The sequence below is a fragment of the Symphalangus syndactylus genome, chromosome 8, assembly GCF_028878055.3.
Source record: "Symphalangus syndactylus isolate Jambi chromosome 8, NHGRI_mSymSyn1-v2.1_pri, whole genome shotgun sequence".
In the NCBI taxonomy this organism is placed as follows: domain Eukaryota; kingdom Metazoa; phylum Chordata; class Mammalia; order Primates; family Hylobatidae; genus Symphalangus; species Symphalangus syndactylus.
In genome coordinates this window covers 49522919-49545754 of record NC_072430.2, presented here as the reverse complement: position 1 = coordinate 49545754, position 22836 = coordinate 49522919, and the positions used below count along the sequence as shown (strand labels likewise).

The 22836-nt window shown below is 45.6% G+C and overlaps 1 protein-coding gene across 3 annotated transcripts in view; it reads left to right on the top strand.

Moving 5' to 3' along the window:
- The first annotated feature begins 5171 nt into the window (after positions 1-5171).
- PLEKHH1 (pleckstrin homology, MyTH4 and FERM domain containing H1) overlaps positions 5172-22836 on the top strand; it is a 55232-nt gene continuing 37567 nt past the window's right edge. Inside the window, exons 1-2 of one of the 3 annotated variants that reach the window (XM_055289068.2) lie at positions 5172-5497; positions 13878-14037. In XM_055289068.2, coding sequence (XP_055145043.1) covers positions 13912-14037 — 126 coding nt within the window. In that variant the 5' untranslated portion in view covers positions 5172-5497; positions 13878-13911. The remainder of the gene's footprint in view (positions 5498-13877; positions 14038-22836) is intronic. The other 2 variants (XM_055289066.2, XM_055289067.2) reach the window with 2 other exon arrangements.

The window sequence follows — 22836 nt, the reverse complement described above, 5'->3', positions numbered from 1 at the left end:
GAGGCCCTCCAAAGTCCAGTTGCCCTGTACTGAGCCACCTACTCCTCCACGCTCTCCCTCTCCTACAGTGACCCACTGTGGACACTCGGCAAGCACATGATGATGTATGAACACAGGACCCTAGCTCACCAGACCTCTCATAGTTCAGCTCTGAGATGGGCTGGTGGGGACTCAGATAGAATGGAGTGTGAGGATGAGGCAGGGCTGGGAGACTTTCCTTTCTCTTGGCTTGGGTCTGTCTTCTGCTGAGGAGATAATAATAACAACTAGCATCTACTGAGTCCTTACTGAGTGCCAAGAACTGAGCTAGGTGCCAAAGCTGGAATTCGAACTCTGGAAGTTGAACCCCACTGTCAGCTTGAAAACCCATTGTCTACAGCGGCCACACATGTGTCCCAGAAAAGAAAAGGGTCATTGGCAGCTCTCTGACAAGCCTGGGTTTCCTTGGCTTCTTAGAGCCCTAGTCTCTCCCCACACAGGCTCCCTGGGCTGTTGGAGAACCTGCCACCTACTTAAAGCTGGTCCGTGCCCAGTTCCTCCCTCCCCGAGTTGATGTGAGCAGCCATTGTTCTCATCTTTGATGAAAGCTGTTGGAGAAATAAGACAGCTAGTTTAAAACTAGGATGTTGCAAACTCTAAAATGATCTAGAACGGCAGTCAGATGGCTGGATTTACCTGATCCTCATTCCCTGGTCTCCACCAGCTCCCAACTCAGCTGCTCTTTCTCCCTCCCTCTCCTGTCCCTATCCCATTGAGCCCCCATTCACCTGGCTCTCTGTTGCCCGTATAACCCGCAGCCGCAGCGGACAGAGCATTTTGCATTGATATGTGTTGTAATTACATCAGTTCCGCCCCGGCAGTTACTCTCTGAGAAAATCACTCAAGAGCATACTAGTCAATACAGACCCCAGACAGATGCGTGACAATGCAGACTCCTGGGCCCACTGATCTGAATAGCTAGGGGTGGCCTGGAATCTATATTTTCACATCAGCATTTTATGACATGAGGTTAGACTTGTAATCACTGCCCATCTCCTCATTGGAATCCTTCTCCACCAGGCCCTCCTTCCATGCTGCTCCTCCTGGATACTTTCCAGCTCCCTAGTCTTTGGGCACCTTGCTAGTCCTTTACACCTCTACACCTTCAAGTTCCCTCCTCATTTCATAATATCTACTAGATGCCAATAATATGCCAGGCACTGAGGCAGGCCCTTTATCTCCATCTTTATAATAACTCTCTAAGGAAGGAATTCTGATTCCTGATTTACAAACGAGGAACGCCTTCCTTCCCCTCCCCATCCTCTGCCTGGCTCTCCCTGGCTCCCATACCCACAGCTATACTGAACAGATTATTTGCGGTGATGTATGTGGTAACTGCATCACTTCCACCCTGTGTCCCTTGGGCGGAAGAGCCAGGATTCAAGGACAGGCATGTCTAGTTCTAAAGCCTGTGCCCAGAGTTCATAGGTCACACTTGTCACACTTTCCTTCCTAGCACAGTGGCTGGAAAATAGCAAGTATTCGACAGATATTTGTTAGTGAGTAACTGAATGAATAAATGAAAGAAGAGTCCATACTTAAAGTTAGGACACTTCCTCCCATCTTTCCATACCCATCTCACATGCACACACATACACACTCACACACACACACTGAGGATTTAGCCACTGGGCCATATTTTCTTTCCTTCCTACCTGGCCCTTTTCTGCATGTCTAATCACTGCCTTCCTAGCCCCACTTGGATGGTGACTCTTGACGCTCTGCTCCAACCCATGGTTACCTCACCTTTCATGTCCCATGGTGGCTAATCCTGACAATCACCGAAGAGCCAAATTGCTCCCAAAGATTCAGCAGTAGAAGTAACCTCCCGACTTCTTTGTGACCCAAGGCAGAGAGCAGAAGCCTGGACTAGGACTGGCCCCAAGTTTCCTGGGAGTCTGAGACTCCCTTCTCCTTCTTCTCCTCTCTCTTCCCCTTCCAACAGCAACTGAGAACCAGGTCCTGAAGGCAGGAGGAGGGGATCCCTTGATTTGAGGCTTTTTTGGTGAAATACGAGAGGGTCTCTTTGGAGCTCAGAGAAAGCAGGTGGGGATGGGAAGCAGGGTTTCTAGAAGGCTCATACATGGGAAGATGAATTGTCAACCATTTCACCAGCTCTCCTAGAGCTGTTCCTGTCTCTCAAGCCATCTGCTTATCCATTGCAATCTTGTAAACAGAGAGCTCCTAGACCTCCAGCCAATATTTGTTCAAAGAATAAATAACAAAAGCTTCCATTTTGTTAGAGATCACTTGCTGCATGCCAGACAACATACTATCTCATTTAATCATTTCAACAACCCTAAGAGGCCAGAATTACTATCATCATTATTTTACAAACATGGAATTAATTCAGAAAACTTCAGCAACTGCCCCAAGGTCCCACCACCACTTAAGTGATGAAGCTTGAACTGAGCTCTGGCCAGTTCCAAGTTCCCCTTTCCCTCCCATAGTGCTGTCCAAGGAACGAGGCCCAGACTAAGATGCTGTAATATTGACTCTGTAGGAATTTAGTTTTTAAACATTCTAGCCTAAACCATGTGGTGTGTGTATATAAAGTGACTCTCCTGTAACCCCTAGAGTGGTTAGTTAGCATCTGAAGTGCCCTAATCAGGAATCCGCACTCCAGAAAATGGTTACATAAGCACTTCAAACAACATCAAAATATACACCCAAGGGCTTAATGTGCTTGAGGGATGCTAGAAATAATCTTTTATTGGTGAAATAAGCAGTTTTCAAAACATGGAGTTGGCCAGGAAGATTATTTGCCCTTGCATGAATGGAGTGTGAGAGCCAGAGCAGGCCAACTGCCCGACTTTCTTGAAGCAGGCTGTGTGACTGTTTTGTGCCAGCTTGCCAATACATGTATATTTGGCAGAATTTGGCCTTAACTATTTTTAATATCCCACCTTCAGGAGATTACAGAAAAGAAGACAAATGGCCTCCCCTCACCTCTCACATCCCATGGCAGCTAATACAATCATCGAAGGACTAAATTGGCTCAGACCAGTTGACAGGGCCCCATCCCGGCCTCATCTTCTTTCACAAGAATGCCCTGGCATATCCTTCAACTCAGGCACATGATGGCTTTTCTTCCCATCTCTCTGCTCCATCCTCCATTCTCCTTTGTCAGGCCACTTGTAATAATAAACTAATATCCAAAGAAAGGGGCTCTAGGGGTGATGGTGGGTATTACAGTCCCAGCTACCTGGGAGGCTGAGGCAGAAGGACTGCTTGAGCCTAAGAGTTCTAGGCTGCAATGAGCGATGATTGCCACTGCATTCTAGCTTAGGCAACAGAGCAAGATCCTATCTCTTAAAAGAAAACAACAACAACAAAAAGTTGCAACTTGCCCAAGTCACATAGCTAAAAATTGGAAGAGACATAACTGAAACTCAAGCCTCCTAAATTCCTAATGTAGGGTTCAGTCCACCTCTACCACCCTCCCACAGACTGCCGAGGGAGGGGTCCTGCTCAGAGTTGGGCAATGGTGAGATGCACTCTATGGCCCCAAACTCACTGAAACTAACAACTGAGCTGAAAAAAATGTAGAGCCTCTTCTGCCCTCTTCAGAAGTAACCAGCTATAGGGGAGAGCATGTTCCTCCCATTCCACTCTCCACGGTGCATCCTTTTTCACTATATAACAAAGTTATATTAAATGAGTTCTGGGCCGAGGTGCGGTGGCTCATCCCTGTAATCCCAGCACTTTGGGAGGCCGAGGCAAGAGGACTGCTTGAGTCCAGGAGTTCGAGACCAGCCTGAGCTGGTCTCATAAATGAGACCCCATCTCTACCAAAAAAAAAACAAACACTTTTTTTATCTGGGTATAGTGGCATGTACCTATAGTCCCAGCTGTTCATGAGGCTGAGATGGGAGGATTGCTTGAGTCCAGGAGTTCAAGTTACAGTGAGCTATGATTGTGCCACTGCAATCCAGCCTGCAGAACAGAACAAGAAGAACCTATGTCCAAAAAAAAAAAAAAAAAAAAAGTGAATGAATGAATGTCTTCTTGGCAAAATCCAGAGAACTTGTTTTTGGGCTTCCTTAGGCAACTTCTGGAATGTTGAAGTGGATAGCCTGAGCATTGCCCCACAAAATGGGGCTAATCTATCCCAATCCCCATGAGCTATAAAGCTGTTTCCAAGTTCAGCCATTGAAGTCCCATTGGCCCAGTTAAACTTTCACTTTTGGCCTCCTGCACTACCAGCTTTCCTTAGTGTCTGGGCTCTCAAAACTTCTCCGTTTTGAGAATTGCCTGGGGAACTTTAGTTAGAGATTCAGATTCAAACCCAGGGTGGGGGTGTTCTTCATGGTGCCTGGGATGAGTCTTCCAAGGACCATTTGGAGAAACAGGCCCTGCTGGTATTTTGCTTCTGTTCAGGCCTTGACTGACAGAGAGCCTGCAGGGTTGAGGAAGAAGGGTCTGTTTTGAAAGGTGGATCCCTCCCTGCAATCGTCTCTATTTGCATCTTCTTTACTCCAGGCTCATCTAGCCAAATGTTGAGTTTTCCAGCCTCTCTGGGTATGAGATTGCTTTGGGCGATCTGAGATCTGCAAATGTCTGAGAACGAGGAGCACAGGGGCACGCTGATGACTGCCCTACAAACTGCCTGGCAGCCAGGGTCCTCCTGGGGTCTCCTTTAAAATAACATATACATAAGCTGGCCCGGAGGCCCAGGCGGGACGATCACTTGAGCTCCGGAGTTCGAGTCCAGCCTGGGCAACATAGCGAGACCAGAAAATAAGCAAGTAAGTTACTCTCTGGGCTGTCGTAACTTATTTTTTCTTTTTCTTTCTCCTGCAAATTGGAACTCATAACATTTGGTCTGCCAGACTGAAATATGGACTTCTGTTCCAAATATCCAGACGTTACAGTTCCCACAGGTAGCCAGGCAAATGCTGGAACCTTTGGCGGAGAGGGTCTGGTCTTGTCCCGCAGCCCGCGAGGGTCCCCCGCTATTTGGGGCCAAGCAGATCCTCGGGGCGCTCTGGACGCCCCTTGCGGCAGCTGGTGGGGCCTCCTCAGAGAGCTCGGGGCCGGCGCCCGGTACACCCCGCCGCCCTCCCCGCCGCCCCAGGGACGAGCCCAGCGGTGCGGAGAAGTGGGAGGCTGGAGCCTGCTGAGGTCATTTCCTGTGCCTCTCCGCGAGCTGCCTGGAGAGCTGAGCCCGGCGCTCTGCCTTCAAGGAGCGGGCGGGGAGTCGAGGGGAGGAGGGCGCCCGGCGGAGCGTTGAATGGGGCGCCGCAAGGCACGGCCGGGCTTTGTGCAGCGAGCCCGCGGGCACCCCTCCCGCTCTAGCCTCGCCCCGCCCCGCAGCCCGCGACCCCTGCTGCTGGGGAGCGGAGGGCCGGCGGCAGCCCGAGACTCCGGCGAGAGCGACGCAAGGTCGGCGGCGGCGGCGGCCCGAGGGCGCCGGTGTGCCCAGTGCGCGGCGGGGACGGCAGCGAGCTCGCTGGAGGTGAGCGACCCGCGCTCCCGTCGCTGTGTTGGGCTGGGGCTGCGCCGCGGGGGAGGGCGTCAGGCTGCGCGCGGGGGACTGCCCCTCCGGCCTGGAGGACGATCCCGAGCAGGTGCCTCCCTACCTGGAAGCGAGCTCCCAGCGGCGGGGAGCGCTGGAGCGCGGGTCCGGCTTGGCGAGCCGGGCGCCCCTCGGGACTCGCGCCGCGAGACCAGGAGGAGCCTCCCCCGGGAGGACCTGGAGTTGGGGATCGGCCAGATCCAGTCGCTCCCGGGAAGGGCCCTCGGAGCGGATGTGCAGGCTGCCACCTTGCTATCGGTGCTCGCTCCCTTTCACCCCTTCCCGCACCCCTCCCCACTTCACCTTAGGTTATTTCTTCTATGATTTCTGAGTGTTCTCTTAGGGACCCTATGGCTCAGGCTCGACTCCTAGGAGCAGGTCATTCAAGCAAAAAAGAAAACAGGTTGGGTGCCGAATGACACAGAGCATTGTGTCCTAGGAGTCTTAGCGAGGACTCGGTCGCCAGGAACCAGGGGCCTTAGTGGGGGTGGCAGAGGCGGTGAAGACCCTCATCTGGAAGGAAACTCCCCTCCTTGTGGGATTTCTGCTTGCCAGGATATCTCCTCCATAGCTTTTACTATGAATCCACCTCATAAAACTCTTCCAAGACAGAGCCTTGGTTCAGGTAAAACACTTGAAAGACCATTTAAAAAATTCACTGGGAGAATTATCAGTTCCTTCATCAAACTTTTTGGACTGTCTTCTATGTGACAGACACTGTGTATAGGGCTAGCACCATCACTTAACGCTTTATAGAACATCGGTATTAGTGTTTCTGCATATTATTGGCCCCATTTTTCCAAAGGAGGAAACTGGGACTCTGAAAAGTTGTGATTTAGGCCAGTTGCAGTGGCTCATGCCTGTAATCCCAGCACTTTGGGAAGCCAAGGCAGGAGGAGAGCTTGGTGCCAGGAGTTCAAGAGCAGCCTGGGCAACATAGGGAGACCCTGTATCTACAAATAAATAAAAATGTAAAAATTAGCTGGGTGTGGTGGCGTGGGCCTGTAGTCCCAGCTACTTGGGAGGCTGATGATCCTGTCTCTTAAAAAAAAATTGTTGTGATATGCCCATGGTCACATAGCTAAAAAGTGGAAGAGCCATAACTGAAACCCAAGCCTCCTAAATTCCTAAGGTATGGTTCAGTCCACTTCTACTACCTTCCCACAGACTGCTGAGGGGGCCTGCTCAGAGTTGGGCAATTGTGGGATGCAGCCTGTGGCCCCAAACTCATTGAAACTATCAACTAAGCTGAAAAAATGTGGAGCCTCTTCTGCCCGCTTCAGAAGTCACCAGCTGTAGGGGACAGCATGTTCCTCCCATTCCTGATAGAAAAAAAAAAATCCAAAGAAATGTCTGGCAATTTAAAGTGTACCTCATTTACCCCTAAATTCCATTTTCTGGGACTTCATCCTTCAGATTTACTCTGATGTATATGAAATGTGTACATCATTGAATATTCATTGCAGCATTGTTTAGCAAAAGGTTGGAAACAATCTAGATGAAGGGACCCTTCAATAAGATCATGTAAAAGCCACACGATAGGATATATTAAAGCTGTTACAAAGCGTGGAGAGAAAATGTGGCAGATATATATTTTGATGTAGGAATATCTCTAAGTTATATTGTTGAGTACAGTGTGTATGGTGGGCCACCATTTTTGGGTGGGTGTGTGAATGCCACATACGTATGAATGCTTGTAGATGCTCTGAATATCTCTGCGAGAACACACAGAAACCTGTAACAGTGGTTGCCGCTGGAGAGAACTATGGCTGAAGTACAGGCATGGGAAGAAGCCTTACTTTGCACTATATACCCTTTTGTGCAATGTTCTAAAATAACTTAAAAAATCACAGGACCTCCTCTCCAGATCTCCAGAGTTAGATCTGGTAGTGAGCACATCTTTTTTTTTTTTTTTTGAGCTGGAGTCTCACTCTGTCGCCCGGGCTGGAGTGCAGTGGTACAATCTCAGCTCACTACAACCTCCACCTCCAGGGTTCAAGCAGTTCACCTGCCTTAGCCTCCCAAGTGGCTGGGATTACAGGCATGCGCCACCACACCTGGCTAATTTTTGTATTTTTAGTAGAGACAGGGTTTCACCATATTGGCCAGTCTGGTCGAACTCCTGACCTCAGGTGAGCCACCTGCCTCTGCCTCCCAAAGTGCTGGGATTACAGGTGTGAGCAACCGTGCCTGGCCTAGTGAGCACATCTTTGGGCCACATCTCCTCTTAGGTTCTAGATGCTATTGGTTTGCCTTTTGTTTGCCGATAACAACAATAACAGTCATTTATTGAGTACTTAGTGTGCGCCAGGCTTTTATAATATCTCCTTTAATTCTCAAAAAGCCCTGCATGATGTGATATATGAAATGGCCATTTTGAAGGTTGGAAAATGGTTAAATGTTGATGGTTTCTTATGGTTCAACCAAATATTATTGTCCTGATTTTCAAATATTACTGCCCTCAATTTCAAAATGGAACTGAGTCTCAAAGAAGTTAAGCAAATGGCTTAAGGCCACAGGATTATTACTGCCTGAGCTTGTATTCAAACCCAGTCCTGTCAGTGCCAGAGCATGGGATCTTAGGTACTAAGCTGTTTCTCTTTGTTGTTTTTGTTCTCAAGGAATGTTGTACCTGGTTGTCCTGACCCCTTCTTTTGGTATTGAGGTTCCTGCGGCCTAGGACATGCTCACCTTTTCTGTCTCCCCAGACATTGTGTGGAATGTCATGTAGGCACCCAGCAGTGGCTAAATGGATGTTGTTAGCTTGATCAGATGACAATGCTGAGATCAGAGGAAGTTGTCCCTGTGTCCACTCACACCCTTCTCCCAGCTTCATCCCCAGAAAGGGGACACAAAGCTGTTTCTCTCCCACAATTAACAGGTAGTCAGCCTAGTCTGACAGAGCACTTTTAGAAGATGGTGGTCGCCCCTCACTAGCAAGTGGAAGTCATACAGGTACTCACACTCAGGGAATGAACCATACTGAGGTAACATGAGAGAGCCCAGTGGAAATTGTGCATGTAACAGAAGCCCCGTTGCCTTCCAGTGCCTCCTGCATCCTCCACAAGATAGAGGCAATGAGCTATTTTGAGGCCTGTGGTGACCTCTGACCTCTTTCTTTTAGGGTCCTGTATTGATTAGCTACCTTTGCAGGGAGCTACCAGGATATTCAGGCTGTAGCCTTGAGCCTCAAAAGCCACAATATCTTTATTCATCTTTATATCCCCAATCTTGCACACAGGAATCACTTAAAAGTTGTTTGAATTAAACTTAATCTTGGGGTTGGGAGTGATGGCTCACACCTGTAATCCCAGCACTTTGGGAGGCCAAGGCAGGTGGATCACCTGAGGTCAGGAGTTTGACCAGACTGGCCAACATGGTGAAACCCTGTCTCTACTAAAAATACAAAAATTAGCCAGTGTGGTGGCATCTGCCTGTAATCCCAGCTACTCGGGAGGCTGAGGCAGGAAAATTGAACCCGAGAGGTGGAGGTTGCAGTGAGCTGAGATTGCACCATTGTACTCCAGCCTGGGTGACAGAGCAAGACTCCATCTCAATAATAATAATAATAATAAAATAAAAACTTAATCTTAGGCTGGGCACAGTGGCTCAATACACTTTAGAAGAATGAGGCAGGTGGATCACTTGAGCCCAGGAGTTCGAGACCAGCCTGGGCACCATGGTGAAACCCTATCTTTACAAAAAATACAAAAATTAGCCAGTGTGGTGGCATCCACCTGTAATCCCAGCCACTCAGGAGGCTGAGGCAGGAGAATTGTTTGAACCTGGGAGGCGGAGGTTGCAGAGAGCCGAGATTGCACCATTGTACTCCAGCCTGGGTGACAGAGCGAGACTGCATCTCAAAAATAATAATAATAATAATAATAATAATAATAATAATAATAATAATAAAATAAAAACTTAGGCTGGGTGCAGTGGCTCAACACACTTTAGAAGAATGAGGCAGGTGGATCACTTGAGCCCAGGAGTTTGAGACCAGCCTGGGCACCATGATGAAACCCTGTCTTTACAAAAAATACAAAAATTAGCCAAGCACGGTGGTGCATGCCTGTAGTCCCAGCTACTTGGGAGGCTGAGGTGGGAGGGTCACCTGAGCTTGGGAAAGTTGTGGCTTCAGTGAACCATGATTGTGCCACTTACTCCAGCCTGGGCAACAGAGTGAGACCCTGTCTCAAAAGAAAAAGAAAAAAAGTAATCTTAGCATTTTGTCAGTTTCTGGTCAAAATCCTCAAACTTGCCAGAGAGATCCCAGGTCAAATTTGTGTTTTCTCTGATACAGACTCTCAGTCTGGAGTCACCTAATGACTTCCTGTGCCACCTTCCCACCCATCCTACTCCCAGCCCCTGCCTCTGAGGCATATCCCCACTGACTGCTGTGGCATTTCAGTCCCGGGTGTTGGAGGATTCAGGGGATGCCAAAACAGGTATCAAGACTATGGCAGTTGTTTGATTCACCTGCCAAGCAGTTTAGCAGGCTGGGTGCCAGCAGAATCAAGAAAACTATGAGTTTCATAAGACTGGCCAAGAGCTGATCATAATTTTAGCGGGGTATTGGGGACATAGGGATTTATTGTGCTATTCTCCCTATTTCTAATGTGTGATAGAGCATTCCAGAATAAAAATAGAAAAAAAAAATTGAGCTGAGTTTTGTTTCCAGCTCACTTCCCCTCTCTCCTTTCCCCATTTGTTTTTGCCATTAATGTATTTGTGTTAGACTAGCCTGTTAGTATGAGATATCTGCTACCACTACTGAAGCATCATCATGGGAAGAGGACAATTGTAGACACTGGGAGATCAGGATTCTTGGCCCAGTTCTGCTACTCCTTAGCTCTATGCAAGGCTCCAAGCAAGTCACAGATGTGATGAGTTTTCTCATCTGTTCATTGTGACTAATTGTGCTTGTCCTCCATCTCGGAGATAAAGAGAGAAATAACACATGCGTCACAATGCTTTGACAAGTTACAAACTCTACTGCAAATGTAAAGTATTCATTTCTGCTCATCCTTGTGCATTTTTATGGGAGGTATAAGTGCAAGGTGACTTAGCAGGTGAGGCTCAGCTTACTGGTATCTTCCTTTAACCTCCCTTATTTTATGGCTGTTGCTCTGACCACCTGCTTCTGTCAGAAGAGCCTCTGGGCCTTGGGTTTGGCAGCAGGCACCCTGCTCCTGATCTATTTCAAAACCTCTCTGCTCTCCTCACATGCCGAGGCAAGCCAAGCACGAGTCCCAACCTCCTCAGCAACTTGCCAGGGAGAGGGTGGTTAATCCTCTCCATCCACAAGGCAGGGAGAGGATTAAACAGACCACTTGATCAGTTCAGAACCATGATGTTATGGAGATGCTTGATTGGGGAAAGCATTCCCTAAACTAGGTATAATCTCAGATATCAGGGCTAGGCAGACACCAGTGACATATTTCCAAAGTACTTGGAGATTTTGATAATTTGGGTTTTCACTCTCCCAATAGAATCTAAGCAGCAGCTTTGACAATCAGTAAGAGGGAATCAATATTAATCGAACTCTTTCAACTATACAAAAGGATTACATTTCCCTTGCCCCTTGCTTTTATGCTTTTACTGTTATTTCTTAGCCCTGAACTGAGTTGCGATACTCCCAGGTCGTAGTCTCAGATCTGTCACTTTTCCTATTTATACAAGGAAAAGCAAAATCCCAGTAAAGGACAAGGAAAAATCAAACATGAAGCCTCCCGGCCTTCTCTGAGAGCCTTACAAGGTTCTGTTTTGTCTTTTCAGCTGTGATCTTAGCTCAGAGAAGGTCATGTTTTGTTTCTGTCTTTTGTCTTCCTGCCCGTTCCAGTTGGTCCTAGTCTTTTGAGATGGGGATTGCTGGGAGGTCACAATATAGGGATTGTTTAGATGACAGGGCTGGGAGATCAGCGCTGAAGTCATGTGTTCTGAGGAGCCAAGAACCGAGCTTACTCGGTCCATCAGTGGTTTAATTGTTGGGCCTTTCTCTGCAGGTCTTATTTTTTAGATGAAAAGTCAGGATACATGGTAAGTGCCAGTGCTTGGGGAGATTATGGTATCAGGATTTTGAGCCCAAGATGTCTTGGGAAATCTGGGATATAGGTTCATCCTTGTGCTAAGGCTTCTGAAAGATCCTAGAAACGATTTCTGCCATTTTCAAGTCTACCACACTCTTTGTGAAATTGGAATTCTTTTTATTTTTATTTTTGGATGGGTAAAGAGCGCAGAGTGGCAATGAACAAGGAATTTGGAACCAGAATCCCAGCTCCACCATTAACTAGCTGTACAATTATCTGTAAATTACTTAGCTTCTCTGTTCCTCAGTGTCCTCATGTGTGTGTGGACAACAGTGCTTACCTATTGTTTCACAGGTTGTTGTAAGGATTAAAGAGGCAACACATGCCTGGCACACAATAAAGACTCAATAAGCAATAGCTGCTTGTAGTGTATGATGGGAGAAAAATACGAATAAAAGTCACATGCGAGGGGAGAAGCACTATTGGTGATTAGCCCATCAAACAGAGGCTAACTTTGCACTGTGGTAGTATCTGGCAACAGTACAGGAGGTAGCTGGGTTTTCTGAGGCCATGTGACTCCTGAGGAAGGAAAAGGGGATTTTGAAAAGCAACAAATTTTTATTATGGAAAATTCCAGGCATATATTCAAGTAGAGAGATCATATAAAGAACCCCCATATACCCCTCAACCAGCTTCAAAAATTATCTACATTTTACTAATCCTATTTCGTATATCTCCTCCTCTACTTACCTCTTACCATGAAGTATTTTAAAACAAATCCCAGATATTATTTAACCTGTATATCATAAAAATTTCTGACAGATGACATTTAAAAAGATTATCGGCCAGGTGCAGTGGCTGACACCTGTAATCCCAGCACTTTGAGAGGTTGAGGCAGGTGGATCACTTGAGGCCAGGAGTTCAAGACCAGCCTGGCCAACACAGTGAATCCCCATCTCTACTAAAAATACAAAAAATTAGCCAGGCTTGGTGGTGCATGCCTATAATCCAGCTACTCAGGAGGCTGAGGCATGAGAATCACTTGAAGCCAGGAGGCAGAGGTTGTAGTGAGCCAGGATTGCACCATTGCACTCCAGCATGGCTGACAGAGTGAGACTCTCCCTCAAAAAAAAAAAAAATTATCACCCTAAAAAATTAATAATTATTCCTTAAAATTGTTGACTACTAGGGTGACCATGTGTCATGGTTTGGGACAGACCAAATTTATACTTTTTGGCAAGCATCATTCATCATAATGCCCTAGAAGGGGGAGTTGAAAAATCCTGATGATGGATGTGTCTCCCAGGCTCACTCTGCCTGCATCCCTCTCTCATGCACACTCATGCATCCTTCTTCTTCCTTTTCTCATCCTCCATCCAGTGTTTTTTCTCTAAATATGTCCAGGAGGCATCTGAGTGAATTCCCCTGGCTGGACATACTATAGGTGTCTACTTGATTTGTTCTGAATTTGTACAAATTTTTTTTCCCAAAGACTTGTAGCTTTCTCCAGAGGTTGCAGCAAAATATCTAGCAGTTTTCTGGTTTGCATCTTAGAACCTGAAGGAAATGGTGAGAATCTGTTCCAAAGTGGGATGGATGATTCGATGATAATAATGGACACAATCCCATCTAAATAGAAGATTGTCAAGGACATTCAAAGCATTATATTTTATTTCCATTTTTTTCTCATCTAACATCTTATATAGGTGAAATAGAATAAGAAATAAACTGGGAACCGGGGTTCTGCCTCTAATTAGCTATGTGACCTTGGATGCATCTGTTACCCACTTTAAGCCTTCCCTAAACACATCCCTCCCACTTTTCCCAGCTCCCATTCCCATTTATCTGCATGTCATTTGGCAACTATGACTACATTGTAATTAGATTTTCCTAAGAGTTCCTTGAAAAACACAAAGACAAGGAATTTCTCTTAGTTCTGTTTGCATCTCCATTGCAGAGTACAGGGTCAGGCATATAAGTAGCTGTTTAACGGATAAGTTTGTTGTGTGGATAATTGAAAAACAAATGAGCCCTACTTTTCACTTCTGTCCAGATGAGACTAGGTTCTCCTTAAGGTTTCTCAGGTTTCACGGTTTCCTGAGGCTCTAAGCTAACTTACAATGGAGCGGGACACACTGAGCTGAGGAAGGCAGGGAGGGACCCTGGGGATCAGTGACCGATTCTCTTCCCCAGCCCTGTTTTCTCTGTCCTTTGGTCCCCTCCCGTTCTTTCCCCACAGAACTCTTCCTCACACACTTATTTATCTTTTCCTCTTTCTGCATGCTGGTTCTTAGGGCTCCCCGGAATAATCCAGAAGTCGATTCCATCATGGCAGAACTCAAGGTGGACGCGCCGGCCAGCGTAGACTGGCAGAAACGCTGCCTGACCCTGGAAACCCAGCTTTTCCGGTTCCGCCTACAGGCCAGCAAGATAAGGGAGCTGCTGGCTGACAAGGTGAGTCCCGCAGAGCAGGGAGCTGCCTCTCCACACGCAGAGGTTTATGGCAGGGAGGGCCGTGTGAGAGAGGGAGAGTTGCGGAAAGTCAACTTTCAGTAAGATGCTTTTCCCCATATGCAAAATGAAACCCAAGGTAGTTTAAGACCAAAGCCCGAGGAGTTTACTAAGCTGTTATCTTGCTTGCGTCTTTGCTCGCTCATTAAGGCACACCAAAGACATGCTGCCGATCTTCTTGGTCCCCCGTCACTTCCGGAGTCACCTGTGGCTGCAGCGGAGAGGTTCTATTACTCCCTTAACATTTCTTTCTCAGTGTGGGGAAAGACAGTGTTTCGGGAGAAAACAGAAATCTCTACCCTTCCTCTCACCCTTTGTTAAACAAATGAGCTACAGGAGGTGTTCTGCTTTCCTGGTAACAAGGACACAGGCTTTGGAGCCAGACCTAACTTGGCTCTGCCACTTACTGGCTAGATGACCTTGGGCAAATCCCTTCACCGCTAAGACAAAAAAACACAAATGTCTACTTCTAAGAGTTATTTTGAGAATTATATCAGATCACATATGTAAAGGTCCTGACATAGAAGAGGTCTTAAATGGGAATAATTATTTTATTTACAGGTTTGAGTGGGCTGGTCTGGGAAACTGACCACCTTTCCTAATGTTTCTGTGGGAAGATAACATTCTATTTTATTTTATTTTATTTATTCATTTATTGAGATGGAGTTTCGCTCTTGTTGCCCAGGCTGGAGTGCAATGGCACCATCTCAGCTTGCCACAATCTTCGCCTCCTGGGTTCAAGCAATTCCCCTGCCTCAGCCTCCCAAGTAGCTGGGACTACAGGCATGCGCCACCACGCTGGGCTAATTTTGTATTATTAGTAGAGACGTGGTTTCTCCATGTTGGTCAGGCTGGTCTCGAACTCCCAACCTCAGGTGATCCTCACCTCAGGTGATCACCTCAGCCTCTTGAAGTGCTGGGATTACAGACATGAGCCACTGCACTCGGCTGGAAGATACATTCTAAACTGCTAACTTTCAGAGGCATTCTGGAGCATAACCCATCTACAGAGTGAAGACCTGCACTTAAAATTAAGTGAACCCATCATTATATGTATAGTTTTGTTTATAGTATCCATCTGCTTAGCAAACAATTCTTTCATAAGTACAAAGGGAAAATTCAGCTCACCCCTCTCCAAATAATGTCAAAGTCTCAATTAGTAAAGCCCAAATGGATGACCTGTTTTATTGATAGCTGGAGTCCAGCAGGACAAATCAGTGGCATCACCATGGCTAAGGGGAGTGGTCCTGGACTAGTCTGGACTAGAACTCTTGAACCTTGGGTCCGTTGGCATTGTTGTCTCCTAACTCAGACTTTGCAAAACAGAGATGCGCAGGGCTCCTACCAGGTACTGTCAATAGAAAGGAATGAATATACATCAGGAAAGGGCAGCAGACCTCAGACAGTGATTCTCAAAGTGTGGTCAGAACCGTTTGGCCAGAACCACCTAGAGTGCTTGTTAAGCATGCATATTCTTGGGTCCCACCCCAGTCCTCTCAATTGAAGTCTCCTGGCGGGTTGCTAATAATCTGCATGTTTAACAAGCTCCCAGAAAATCATTCTGTACACTATGAAGTTTGAGAATCCTGCCTTAAGCTGTGGTATCGGGGGAGGGACAAGAAGGAAGGAAAGGATAAGTAGGGATTGACTCAGCCAGGCAGTCTGAGATATAACTCAGAGGGAAGAGACTTCTGTTTCTAGTAACATGGACAACAAAATAACAAACAAAAAAAACCCCACTGTGAATCACCTGGAAATACTGGGTTAAATATTTAAAATATTCATGTAAATGCAGAGCTGAGCACAGAAAAAAGTAAGAAAAGTCCTCAGGTAACAAAATGAAGAGGGTAAAGCCACAGTGGTACTCGACTCTGACAGCTGATTGAGGGGCAGGTGGTATGTGGCTGGCCTCCCTAGAGTAATGTAAGGTTTGAAGTTAGAGTTTTAATATCGGTGGGGATAGAAATGAGGACTGGCCAGCTGGAGGTTGGAGCTGAAACAGACTTCCGCATAAAGTCAGGACTATTATTTCTTTTGATTAGTGTCAGTATGAACAAAATTTAAAAATAAAAAATGGTCAGGAATATTAAAGGGCTTACCCTAAATAACAGGGTAGACAAGGAAAGGAAAATCATTCACTGGCACAGGAGATGACAATAGCTTCTCAGACTTAGTTAAGGCTCTAGGTGGAAAAACAAGAATAGAGTCTCCCCTGAGAACCTGATGATAATGCTGGTTTAATGTTAGGATTTATACTACCTGTGTGGTTTAGGAAACCCAAGTTCTGGGCCAGTGATACCCCTGGGGAGCCTGGTAGGGACAGAAACAAAACCTCTCTGGAGACACAAGACCTCAATTCAAATCACACAGGATCCACACAGAAAAAAGCCTTAATGAAGAGGAATATATAATCAAAAATGACTAAACACTTGAGGAAATAATCTACAATGAGTGAGTATCCACATACACAAAAAACAATTAGACTAGATCCCCAACAACTTCTAATAATGGAACTGTTGGCAAGAGACTATGAAATAAATGAGTTCAAAAGTTTTGAAGACGTAACAAAGACATTGAAAGCATAAGACAAGAACAAGACACTACCTAAAAAGATCAGGTAGACTTGAAAACTAAATAGAACTTTTAGAAGCAAAAGTGTTTTCATTGAAATTAAAATGTATTAATGGATAGATTAAACGTCAGATTAGGCACCATGGAAGATAGACTTAATGGACAGGAAGACAGACCTAAGGAAATCATCCAGAATGCTGCCTACAGAAATAAAGATACAGCAGCTGAGACCTGGATGTTAGAATGACAAGGTCCTATATCCAACAAATAAGATTCCATGAAAAGATAGTGGCTGAAAAGTTTCCAAACTTGATGAAAGATGTGAAACCTCAGATTCAGGAAACAGAATGAGTCTAACCAGGGTAAGTTTTTAAAAATCACAGTTTGCTTAGATCATTGTTTGGCTGCTGTAAGAAAGAACCCCAAATAACAATGGCTTAAACCAAGCTGATATTTCTTTCTTTCTCATGTAACCTTCCAGACATAAGCAATCAAGCTTTAGGGTGATGGTCTCTGAGTATTTGAAGATGGGTCACCTGATAAGTCACATTCCAACCCCTTCCCTTTAAGTTAGTGACTCAGAGGTTTCATACCTTTCTTCTGCTGATATCCCACTGGCCAGATCTTATTCACATGGTTATACCCAGCTACAAAGAAGGTTTGTACATTTCTACAAACAGAAATGTAGTCTTTATTCTGAATAACTATGCGCTCAGCTAAAAGTTGGGGGTTCTATTTATATGAGAAAGAAAGAGAGGATAGATAATAGGGAAAAACCAGCAGTCTTTAAGTCTAGACTAATAGGAGGGATAACAAATAGAAACAGAGTATGCATACCTCAAATCAGTAGAGAGAGGAAATGAAAAAAGGAAAGTCTATTAAATACAGATAGGGACAAGAAAATAGTATATCAAAAAAAAGAGTAAACAGAAAGGACAAATGAAGTGGCAGAAATAAATCCAAATATATTGGTCATAAGGTGACATACATATTGCAGCACTGATGTATGAAAATTTGGAAACACTCTAAATGTCCATCAACAGAGTGGTGGATAAACATATTCAGTGTATTTGTACAGTGGAATACTACATTGCAATTAAAAATGAATCAAGTAGAACTACATTTGTAAGATCAGTAAATCTCAAAAATCAGCATTGAATAAAAAACATCTGAAGGATATATACAGCATCATACAGTTTATGTACTTCTAAAAACCTTCAAAGACAGTACTAATTGTTGTTTCTCATCCCAGATCCATGCTCATGGATTTTATATATTTGGGAATAAGCACATGATTTCAATTGAACAAAAGCTGTGTTGCTAAAAAAAAAAAAAAAAAAAGTTAAAACACTGTCTTAGATTACAACAGTTAGAACCATTTAATGGCTAATCTGGGGGTTGCAAAGTCAGATGCTTACAGGTAAGCTAGATAAGTGAAGAGAGCCAGGTGGATTCTGGGAGAACATGAGGGGACGTGCTGAAGCCACTTATTGCCATAAGAAAATGTAACCCCAGGTATTTTTACCATATACAAATGAGGTAAAAATATAAAAACAACCAAGTGTAGGGTCAATGCCAGGGGGAAGGGGGTAAAATTGGAGGGAATTACGCAGGGCTTCAACTGTATCTGTCATGGTCCATTTCTTGAAGACAAACATCAGAAGCAGATGTGACAAAAATTAAGGGTTAACAAAGCTGAATGGTGGATATATGGTTTTTTGGGATTTTTTTAGACAAAGTGACAAGTGACAGGCAGATACATGTGTTTTTTGTTTTGTTTTTGTTTTTGAGACAAAGTTTCTCTCTTGTTGCCCAGGCTGGAGTGCAATGGCCCATTGCAACCTCCCCATCCCGGGTTCAAGCGATTCTCCTGCCTTAGCCTCCTGAGTAGCTGGGATTACAGGCGCGTGCCACCATGCCCGGCTAATTTTGTATTTTTAGTAGAGATGGGGTTTCTCCATTTTGGTCAGGCTGGTCTTGAACTCCCATCCTCAGGTGATCCGCCCGCCTCGGCCTCCCAAAGTGCTGGGATTACAGGCGTGAGCCACCACGCCCAGCCAGCAGATACATGTTTTTAAAAAATTATTCTCATCAGGCATGGTGGTTCATGCCTGTAGTTCCAGTGACTTAGAGGCCAAGGTGGGAGGATTGTTTAAGCCAAGGACTTTGAGGCTGCAGTGAGCTGTGATCACACTACACTCCAGCCTGGGTGACACAGCAAAATCCTGTCTCAAAGGATATATATATATATTTTCTCTACATGTTTCTGTTCGCCTAAAGTATTTCATAATAAATGTTTTAGAGTGCCTGTCTACCCTATTCCTCAGGAGCCAACAGAGAGACTGGAAAGCCTTAACCACATTATAAACACCATACCTTCTACAGCCTCTGGAGTCTGGGTAAACTGAACTTTCATAATATTGACACCTTCTTGTCTTCAAGTCTGTCTCTGATCCTCATGTAACCAGAATGCCCTCACATGGAAATGTTAGGGGTGCATAGTGTGATGAGTCAAGAAAGGGGAAAGGCATAGACATGGGAGGAACAGCTGGGCATGTGGGAGGGAAGAGGGGAGAGACATAGATCTGGACTAGGGAACATGGGGTGGGAGACTTAAGTAAAGAAAAGGGCTGGGACCTGAGCCCGACACTGGACCTCTTGGCAGGAAATCTTAAGGCCACAAACACCATGTTAGTCAATGTCAGGATTGTGTCTGTCTTCTGCAATCATCCCTAAACCAGTAAGACAGGTCCAGCAATTCATGAGATGCTTTCCTTAGCAGAGCCAAGACAAGTTATAGATCACAGGAAGAGATGCCTTGGGTTTCTTAGGAGAGCTCCTGCTGGGGCCAAGAATCATGGCCAGTTCCTACCTGCACTGGGAGGAGCCATGTCAGTTGAGTCTTTGGCCGGCCCTCCCACCCACCTGCTCCCCTACCTCTCTACACAGCTGGCCCTGGGACATTACATGGGCTGATGACTGCAGGCTGCTCACTGCTGGCTATCCTGCAGGGTGAGCAAAGCCTGGGTGCTTCCCTGGGGGACCATCTCTGCTTAGGATCAGACCTGCCTGTGGGCTGCGGAGGCTTGGAAGAATGCCCTTCTTCCTACCTTGACACAGCCTACTTGCACCTGACTCCCTCGTACAAAACTGTCATTCTAGTCAGGGAATAATCTGTGCTAAAAAGAATTTTTTTTAAAAAGCAGGAACATCAAGGCTCTTAGATAATCCCTCACCTAAGGGAGAGAGAGCTGGATGAAGGGAGAGGACAGTCCAGACTGTGCCTTTGCTGTTACACCTCTGGGTCTGGTGTGCTATTGCCATGGTCACCCAGCCTGCCTGGGCCACCCCATTCTGGAGGCAGGTTAGCCATGGGTTCCCTTTCCTTCCAGTAGAGGAGGCTGAGGGAGTGGCTGATGACTTGAGATTCACATCTCGCCCTGCTCTGCTCACATCATTTTCCCTAGCTGTCTTTCTTGGCCTGCTGGAGAAGCCACAAAGGCTATTCAGATCAATTTAAAAATCGATACTGTTCTGAGAGGCCACATAAATGGATATTAAAATGTGATTCTTCCTTGGACTTTTTCATTCTTGCTAAACCTGTTTCTCAGTTATCCTATCAGAAAAGTGGGAATATAGTATCTATCCACAAAAGAGCTTTGTAGGAATTATAATTATGAATACATGGCATCAATATTAGAACTAATACAAAGCTTTTTTTTACTCCCTATCTGCTTCTTTGTGCCAAAAGGGCTTTGAGTGTATTAATAAAAGAAGAAATAGGCCAGGAGTGGTGGCTCACGCCTGTAATCCCAACACTTTGGGAGGCCGAGGTGGGCAGATCACCTGAGGTCGGGAGTTTGTGACCAGCCTGACCAACATGGAGAAACCCCGTCTCTACTAAAAATACAAAATTAGCCAGGCATGGTGGCGCATGTCTGTAATCCCAGCTACTCCAGAGGCTGAGGCAGGAGAATTGCTTGAAACCAGGAGGCAGAGGTTGCGGTGAGCCAAGATTGTGCCATTGCACTCCAGCTTGGGCGACAAGAGCAAAACTCCATCTCAAAAAAAAAAAAAGAAGAAATAATGTGACAAAACATTATTCTTTTTGTAGCTTAAAAACTTCTAACTGAAGCAGCGTTTACCAAGTCCAGTTCCAGTGCAACCATGTGTACTTTCGCTCTGTCACAACTGCTTGCCAGTTTCACCAGCCAAGGTTTTGGAGTATAACTCCAAACTTTTCGATCTACCTACCAAAAATTCGTAGTTCAGAAATTTTTCTGAGTGGGTAAATGGTTCCGTTCACTCCCCTTAAGCAAGAGAACAATGGATGTTGCTCCTCCACCTCATATGGATTATACAGAGGCAGCAGTTCAGCTTAAGTGCCAGTTTCACAACATATGGGTAGCCCAGAAAAACATATCCTAAAATATCTCATACTTTGTGACAAGGCCAGGTACCATAAAAGGAGAATACAAGGATGAGTTGGAAGTATGTTGAAGTTTGCATAAAATCATCATGGAATGGGTCTTAGCAGGTCTCTGTGCTCACAGATCTGATTTGTTTTGGGAGAAGATGCCTTCTAGGGCTTTTATTCTGTGGTGTGTGTGTGTGTGTGTGTGTGTGTGTGTGTGTAAAAGAGAGATTTTTAATTTTTTTTTTTTTTTTTTTTGAGACAGAGTCTCACTTTGTCACCCAGGCTGGAGTGCAATGGCGTGATCTCAGCTCACTGCAACCTCCACCTCCCAGGTTCAAGAGATTCTCCTGCCTTACCCTCCCGAGTAGCTGGGATTACAGGCACGTGCCACCACGCCCAGCTAATTTTTGTATTTTTAGTAGCGACGGGGTTTCACCATGTTGGCCAGGCTGGTCTTGAACTCCAGACCTCAAGTGATCTGCCTGCCTCGGCCTCCCAAAGTGCTGGGATTACAGGTGTGAGCCACTGCTCCCGGCCTTAAATTGTTTTTCTAACCCCCTATTTTATTATAAGGCTGCCCTCCTCACCATAGTATTTCTCAGGAACCATATATGGATGAGTTCTGTAGTGCTGGCGAACCATTTGAGAAGGGATGCTAATGGGGCTACGGCTCCAGGCTGCATCCCTGAAGGAGTCAGCTTTGTTTTGCATTCTGTGGCCAGGCTACTGTTTCTTACAATGTGGTCTGTGGACCACCACTTTCATCCACAAGCACTTTCTTTACAAGCACTTTCTGGAGCTATGTCTCTGACTTGCTAAAGAAAAGCTCTGTGGGCAGATCCCAGGAATCTGCATGGTGACAAAGCCCACATGTGATTCTTATGCCCTTGAAAGTCTCTCCTGCAACTAACCTCTGCCATGGCCTTACCTCGGGCGCCATTCAGCTGTCTTTCCAGTGGATCCCTGGAGTCCCATGGAGCCCACAGACAGGGCTTGGAGCCCTTTCTCTTCCCAGCTCCACATTCGTGTATTTTATGTATTTGGGAATAAGCATATGATTTTAATTGAACAAAAGATCTGTTGCTAAAAAAAAAAAATTGAAAACCATTGTCTTAATATTTTTTATTTTTTAAAATAAAAAGTCTCACTCTGTTGCCCAAGCTGGAGTGCAGTGGCATCATCCTGACTCACTGCTACCTCTGCCCCCCAGGCTCAAGCAATCCTCCCACCTTAGCCTCCCGAGTAGGTGGGACCACAGGTGCACACCACCATGCCCGGCTGATTTTTGTATTTTTAGTAGAGACAAGGTTTCAACATGTTGTCCAGGCTGGTCTCAAAGTCCTGAGCTCAAGTGATCCACCCGCCTCAGCCTCCCAAAGTGTTTGGATTACAGGTGTGCACCACCACACACAGCCAAAACAATTGTCTTTGATAACAACAGAGTTAGAACAATTTAATGGCTAAACTGGGGATTGCAAACTCAAATGTCTGCAGTTAATTTAGATAGATGAGACAATGAAGAGAGTGAGAGGTTCTAGGAAAATGTGAGGGGAAGGGCTGAAGCCACTTACTGCTACAGAAAATAGAAAATATAATGCTAGTGTGGCCAGATCTTTTGATTTTTTAAGAGAAGATGGAAACAAGATGTATATGGAATCTGGATTTTTACGTGACATGTGAGATTTGGATGTGAGAGGCAGTGTAGTGTAGTGGCTGACAGCATGTGCTCTGGAGCCAGTCTACTTGAGTTTGAA